General features: G+C 53.3%; 1 protein-coding gene across 1 annotated transcript; it reads right to left on the bottom strand.

Moving 5' to 3' along the window:
* Positions 1-5552: 5552 nt before the first annotated feature.
* MRPL27 (mitochondrial ribosomal protein L27) lies at positions 5553-7175 on the bottom strand (the record flags this gene model as incomplete). Its single annotated transcript, XM_010083407.1, has 3 exons — positions 5553-5773; positions 6240-6307; positions 7053-7175. Coding segments are annotated over 3 exons (398 nt in total), but the record flags the coding sequence as incomplete, so codon positions are not given.
* Between the last annotated feature and the right edge of the window lie 439 nt (positions 7176-7614).

Below are 7614 nucleotides of genomic sequence, written 5' to 3'. Positions count from 1 at the left end.
TCCACAGACCCAGCGGGCCCCCAGCTCGTTTCATCTTTTCTCCCTTCCTCTGGCAGCGGTGTCCAGCTCCGTCTTCATCGTGGCCATCCTCATCCTGCTGCTGCTCCTGTACCACCGGGACCCCCTGTGCTGCCAGTTCCTCTGCTCCTGCCGCTTGTTCCAGACCCCCGGACAGTATGTGAGTGTCTTCCCTCCCCTCCTCCTGTCCCTGGGTCCACTGCCACCCCTGGAGCTCTTGTTCCCTTGGGCTGGGGTCTGCGAAGCTGCATCGGGGGCACCCCTCCTGGATGTGGGACCCCCGAGTATCGCTGGGTTCTGACTCCTCCTTGTTCCCACTCTGCCCAAGAGATGCATCCCCCAGCCCCGGCTGTGCCTCGGGGTGGTATCTCTGAGGGCCGGCACTGGCAGGTTCCCCAGCTCCCCACGCAGCTCAGGGGGGTGTCCTCCTCCCCCAGCGCAGTTGTTTGTGGGGCTGGGCTCCACTTTACAGGGAAGGGGCTCAGCGGAGAAGGGGGCTGGAAGCTCAGGGCGAAGGCAGACAAAGCCACTCGCATCCTTGGCAACTGGCTCTCATGTGCACAGCTCCCAGCACGGAGCAGCGAGACACAAAGCCCTTTTGCTTGTATCTGTAATTTTCTGGGGCTGGCTTTCAAGTGGGGAAACTGGTGACAGAAAAAGAGCAGCGTGTTCAGCCAGCGCTACCTTTGTGGTGGTGGCTGCCTGGGGAAAGCTCTGCTTCTGAAGGGATGGCTGCTCAGGGGAGGGCTGGGGGGACCGCTGCAGAGTCCCCAGGGGAAGAGGGGACATCTAGCCTCAGCTAGCAGGGGATGGAGAGACTTGAGCCATGAAAGGCAAATGTAACCGTCCAGCACAGGTGGGGAAGTCCCCAGCAGAAATCACTGCGGGAATGGGCTGTACTGCTGGTGTCCTTTGCCTGCTTCACTGCATCTGCTCCTTTCCCCTCTTCCTCCCCGGCATGTGTCAGGGAGAGGGCTCAGACGCTGCTCTCCTCGGAATGCCGCGCTCCTCGCCCCGCAGAGCTGCTCCCCAGGGCTGTGCAGGATGCGCCATGGGCTGCAGAGCCTTTGCTGTGCCTGGGCACGGCTCTTGGTGGGCGGTTGAAGGAGACGGCATCTTGCCTTTAGCAAAGGGCTGTGTGGACAGATGGATGTGGATGCGAAGAACTATATATGGAAAGGGAATGTCTATAGGATGTATTTCCATCAGAAGCGAAGCGGTTGTAGTGCTGTGAGGCAGCTTTCAGGCAGGTGGAGTTGTGCTGGTTGTGCTGGTTTTGCTAATCCATTATTAAAGCAAATAGTTGCACCTCCAGCCAGCCGAGATTCCTGCAGCTTCTGTGATTGCCGTGGGGCCGAGGCAAATGGTTCCTCAGCTGTTAAGAGCAAAAATAAATCTGTCATTTGTTCCCCCTGCGAATCGCTGGTTGCTCTGGGAGTCTCTGGATGGTTTTCTGCTGGCAGAGATGGGGCTTTTCTGAGAGCGAGGCACGGCTCACAGCTCGAATCCTGGCTTGAGGGGCTGCTCTCCACGAGAGGGATTTCTGCTGATGTTCAGCACCTTGCCAAGGAATCGAGCTGAACTGGAGCAAGACTGCTGCGGACCAGAGCAGCTCTTGCTCTGCAGATGTCCTTGCTACATTATCCTGAAATGACTCTTTCATAGATGAGCATTTACAAATTCTGTAACCCTGAGCATGTGACGGAGCTCTTACCTACACGAGTGGAATAGTTGGGTTGGTTTTTTGTTGTCCCCCAAAAAGAGAGAGAGATCTTAGAGACAGCCAGGCAGAGCTGGCTGCCAGTCAGCCAGGCAGAGCTGGCTGTCAGCGGTGAGACCCATGTCATCTGAACGGGCGAGGGGGTCTCTGCCCCTGTCCCCAGCCCTGCTCCCCAGCTGTCCCGCATGAACTGCTGGGTGGGATGTGAGGGATTTCGGCTGTGCTTATTGTCTCCCTCCCTGACCCCTCGTTACAGGACCGTCCCCCACCCTACTTCAGCAGCAGCCAGCGGCTGGTGGGTCCCCAGCGCGGAGTGTCGCGGCTGGAGAGCGCGGCCGACAACCCGGGTGTGCAGGTGAGGGGAGCTGGGGAGAGATGGCAGCAAAGATCTTGATGGGTTTGGGAAGAGATTGGGGTTACGGGGACCTGGGGAGCTCCTGGGGCATAGGGAGAAGGGGCTGGACAGCAGCAGGAGCAGCTTTGGGAAGTGCTGCCTGTGTGTAAAAACCTGGGGTGGGCGGGGATGCTGCAGAGGACACCATGGTGCCAGGCAGTCCCGTCGGGGCTTGGGACCTTGCAAAGCCGGTCATGGTGTAATGACCTCCTGCGAGGGAGGATTTCCTCTCTTGGGGTTCAAGGGCACCTGCAACTTTGAACCCTGAAGTAACTTGAGGTGGCACCACGCTGTGACGTTCCGGCGACGGGAGCCACGGCCGCGCTGACCTTTCTGTTCTGGGCTGGGCATTTCCAGGGAGACGAGCTGTTCTGCGTCGGCCCCCGCTACCAGCTCCCCTCCTGGGACCAGCCCCGCTTGCCGAGCTATGAGAGCGTGCGTAAGAAAGATCGCCAGCGGGAAATCCATCAGATGATCGCCGAGAGGTTCGGGCTGTGGGCTGAGCCTTCCCAGGAGGTGAGCGCTCCCTCCCCTGTGCGAGGGTGCTGGCAGGGGGCCGGGGGCAGCCCCCCCTCTTTGTTTTGTACCTGGGTCTTGCTTCAGCAGTTTGCAGTGGTGCTGGAGGACTCTGTTCTCTGGGATTGCCTTTCTCTGATAGCCCTTATCTCTGGGGAGGGCCCAAAGTGCACCAGGAGGCTCCTGGGGTGCACGTCTGCGCTGGTTAATGATCCAGCGCTCCCGGCGTTTGCAGAAATGCCTGTGCTGGGAGGAAGGGCAGAGCTGCTGAGGACAGGGCAGGCCCTGCGGATCATCTGCTCCCTACAAGTCCAAGCTGGGAACATTATTTATAAATCCATAAGGTTTCCACAGTTTCTTGCTCCCCTCTTCCCGCAGGACACCTCTGGGAGGCCCCTCACTGTTACCTTGAAGGGTTGATGGCTTATTTAGGAGCAGGAGGCTTTGCCGGCTATGACATTTAAGATTTGCGCTCCTGCAACAGAATAGAGAAGAGCGAGTACCTCTGCCAAGTAGGTCCTGCAGCAGCGTCCCCAGAGGTTCCTGTTGAACAGAGACCTCACTGACTAAAGCAGAACAGAAACATTTGAAACCCCGAGTAGAGCACTAAAGGGTCACTGATTTACCTGGGTTTGGGGCTCTTAAAGTCTGGCACAGTCAGCGCTCGCTGCTCAGTGTTTGGAGCCATAACGAGTGGTCCCACTTTGAAACCAAGCACCGAGGGCACAGGAGAGGAGAGACCCCCAAGGGGGAGTAGTTGAGGAACTGCAATGGGAGCTCTTCCACAACATCCCTGTGCTGCTCCTGTCACTCATGGGGACAAAATTAGCCCAAAATAAATGTAACAACAGCCCTGAGGTGCCTCTCTGCTCCTGTGCAGTGAGACTCGCTACCAAAACCTGGGCAGACAGCCTGGTTTGAAGGTGTGTGTATAAATCCCGGTAATTGATCCTTGGTCAGAGGAAAGTGAGTGACAAGTCTTTTCCTTTGTGATAAGTTGTGACCCATCCTCAAAGGGGGACAGGGAAGAGCAGGAACCTGGCACAGAGCATGTGAGGGGGGAGCAGGGGGAATGTGCCTCCAGCGGATTTCCACCCTGCCACGTTCAAACCAGTGCTAAGCGCTGATCTTCCAGGTGTTCACCTCACCAGCAGCTCGCTGCTCTGAGCGCTGCAGGAATTTACTTCCAGGCTAGTGGTGGCTGTGAGCCTTGTCATCAGCTCTGTGAGAAGACGTGGGATAATCTCCCAGTTATTTCTGATCAGCTGTAACTCTCTCCTCAATAGATGCCGCCTCCCTACGAGCACGCTCTGAGGCATCCTCCAGCTTTCTCAGGAACAGTAACAAGCTCGGAGACCTTGGGCAGACGCAGTGTGCCCGACCCGTTCCAGGCCCCTCTTGGCCACCAGACTCAGCGAAACACGGCTGTGTAAGGCCTCGGCGTGCTGCTGCTTCCCACGGTGTCAGCGACAAAGTGCCTGTGACACCGTTCTCCTCCGCAGGGAACGGCTGAACCTCAGACTCCCACCCCGATTTGCAATCAGCCACGACACAGGCAAGTCAGAGCCAGCCCACGGAGACGTCCCTGGACAGGACAGGGACATCCCCGGAGCCACCGCCAGGTACCGCACCCGCAGCAGGGCAATCAGGGGTGTTGCTCGCTCTTCTCTGGCAAACACACTGTCACCAAAGGCGACAGACCAGGTCCTTCCTTCTGCGTGGGGGCCAAGGCGAAGGTCTGCTCAGCCAGAGCTCCTCCGGGCAGCTGCTGTTATTGTACGTCTGCGAGGCGAGCACTGCCAGCCGCACCGAGGATCCAGCCTCAGCCAGAGCTCCTGTTGTGCTACTTCACTGATTTCTTAGGTTATAAAATGTTTTACTCTATCGGTGTGTTGGATACCAGGTGGGAGTCCTCACCTGTGAGCAGCAGAATGGATCTGCAGCAGAGTATTGCCGTGTGCTCTCACAGCAACGGTCCTCTGCGGCTTGGAGCAATTGTAAAGCAAAGGTGGATGTGTGTGGCTGAGCCAGTTCACCTACTCGTCTTCTGCAGAGTGGACAATCTAATAATGTCAGTTCCAGTGCCCTTACACCGCCAGTTTTGATAACCTGGTTTCTTCTGCAGAGCCTATGTTTCAAATTGTTTACAAACCTGTAGACAAAATTAGACCAGTTTGGTCACAAGGCATTTGGGCTCCTTTATTTCGAGCTACGTAAGCTCGAGAATGCCACGGAATGACTTAGGAAAGACCAAAGGATAAGCCTTCTGGATGGTGGCTTTATGATACACCTCCAACTGCTGAGCTTCAAATACCACCCCAGACTCATGCATCTTCCCAGGCACTCTAAATTAGTCATGAATTTGCTTTAGAGTGTGAACTTGCCTCACATGGCTTGTAAATGGAACACTTTCAGATATTTTGAGTTACTCATTGAGGTGAGTTAGTTAGAAGGAAAAATCTAGCTTCCTTGGATGCACTGGAAAGGGATTTGCTCTGCAGTATTTCAAATTAAGATACAAATATAACAGTAGTGTCTAAAAATGAGTAAAAATAGATAGAGGGAATTATTAGTGGGAATGAGTACTGACGTGAGAGTGACTGTAGAGAGAACTCATGCAGTAGCACAACGGAACAGGTTCTCCAGAGGAAGGCAGCTCGATCCTAGATGAACATGAGTAATAATTCTGTGAACAATCAAGACCTTCAACAGCCACACAGCATTTATTAAACACTCTTACAAATGCCAGCAGGTGATCCTAGTGCCTGAACACTGACCACGTGTGCTCTAGGAGCAAGAAAACGAAGTCCTACGTTGGTATCTTCAGAGCTAGAGCATTCCCATCCTCGGATGCCAGTCCAGCTGGAGAGGTCTGTCCCAGCCGCTCCTTCCCATTGTCCTTACGTGCCGCAGGAGGCTCAGAGCATGGTGACCAGTTTAAAGCTTCCTACTTCTGTGGTAGGAATAACATTGATAAAGGTTTTATAAAGAATTGCTCCTTTGGGCAGACGGCAGATCACTTCCCTGCTCTCGGTGCTGCGGGGAGGAGGTATGTAGACCTCTTTGGTGTATCTCACGATCCCATCCTCCAGCGCATAGAGTGTCTTGTTACGGCCCATCCCCACCTGGAAGAGGGGAAGTGTTAGAAAGGAAAGGCTGGAGGTCCACCATTAAAGCAGATCTGATCATTGGTCTGCCTTGTTTGATATTCTGGCTTCAACAGCATCTGTTGCTTTGTCTTTTAAAATAAAAGAAAACCATACGACTTGCTTCCAGCAATCAGTACGCAATGGCGCTCATTACAAGGGAGAAGATACAAGTGCCACCCTGAAGCACCAGAACCCCGTTAGGTTACAGAAGTATTTTAAGATATCCAAAACTGCCAGCCCTTTCCTGAATCACACGGGCACAGGTGTGACTCTGAGCCGGGTCTGTGACTATGAAATACCAGGTAATGAACCCCAGTTTCAGGATTATACAGGATATAGGGAAGAGCATTAAAAACTAGCTTGAGGGAGGAGGCACTGAGTACGGGACTCTGTTGCAGGCTGCTGTTCTGAGAACCAAGGAAGAGATGGAAAAGCAACTCACATGAGCTCCTGGATGCCAGCGTATCAACCGCTGCGTAGCCAAAATGTTGCCTGCATGCACGAATGTACCTGCAACAGAGTGACAGAGTCAGACTGGAGAGAAACGGAGCTCTCTGAAGTCCTGACAGAACACAAACGGTTCCAGGACTTACAAACCCCAGCTTTCTGTGGGAATTTTCTAAGGAAAAGTTACTTCAAATGCTAAAAGCATCTAATCAAAAATGCTGTTAGCAGGAAATAAAGGGCAATTGATACACAATGGCAAAAAGCAATTCTAGCCTTTGAAAAGATTACTTTAGGGTACAAGGCATTTTGTGGTTGCTGAAGGCATTTGTTTTATTACCTTTTACATCGCTGTGTTTTCATGGGCAAAGCTAATAATTGTTAAGCACTCAGCTGCAAGAATTTGTACTTTGACTTCTGCAAAGCCTCATAATTCTCCTCTTTGTAAACACCTAAATGCCCAGCTTTTCGACACAGCGTGGGGGAAAAGTGCACTTAAGCTATGATGTGTCCCGCAGCGCACCCTCCTCCCAGGCACTCCAGAGAGGCAGAGTTAGAATCAAAGTACATTTTCTGTAGGCGATTTTGGCTGGCCACTCGCAGGCCCATCTGGGAGGGAGGCTGGCTCACCCTGCCCTCCCGCTGGCTACCCTCCATCACGAGGTTTCACTGAACCTCCCCTTTCCTTTCTCCTGGAAGAGCGCTCTGGCCACCTCCCACTGAAATACTCAACAACTAATACCGTCGCTAGGGAGAAGCTGTGAACAACCCAATGAAACACAAATAAGACTCAGCAGATACTCAGACCTACCTTCTACTTTTTTGAATCCATAGCGCTTCCCAGGGCTGCGGCCACCTAAGTTTTTTGAGCTGCCTCCAGTTTTCTTAGAAGCACATCTGACAGCAACCAGGCTTGTTTGTGGAGCAGCGAGAACTAGGTTCAGAGCAAAAACAACAACAACAACATCAGCTGAAAACAAACTGTTACACGCACTTTCTTTAGTCAGATTTAAAGAATGTCAGTTAAGACAGGCCTTAAAACTAAAAGCACAAGAAAGCCCTGAGGAAAAAAATATTTTAAAACATTTTTAAAGCCTCCTGACTACAGCACTGCGCAAGGAGAGAGCAGCACCCCTCACGGGCTGGTTTCTACCTAGCACACGTGCAGACTGTTTTTACAATCATTTTTTCACCCTAACGGCTGTCAGCAGCAACACAGAGACGCTGTGCAGCCCCCAACCTTGGAGATTTTCGGCTCCAGAAGGGACAAAGCCCTCAGCACCTCGGCCCCACCTCACATTTGCCCCTGCTTCCAGCACATCGCACCAAAACCCCCCTGAGGCCCCTTCCCGCATGAATAACCCGGCCTGAGA

This window comes from Pterocles gutturalis, unplaced genomic scaffold (genome assembly GCF_000699245.1).
Source record: "Pterocles gutturalis isolate BGI_N339 unplaced genomic scaffold, ASM69924v1 scaffold41195, whole genome shotgun sequence".
Taxonomy (NCBI): domain Eukaryota; kingdom Metazoa; phylum Chordata; class Aves; order Pterocliformes; family Pteroclidae; genus Pterocles; species Pterocles gutturalis.
This window is presented reverse-complemented; position numbering and strand designations above follow the sequence as displayed.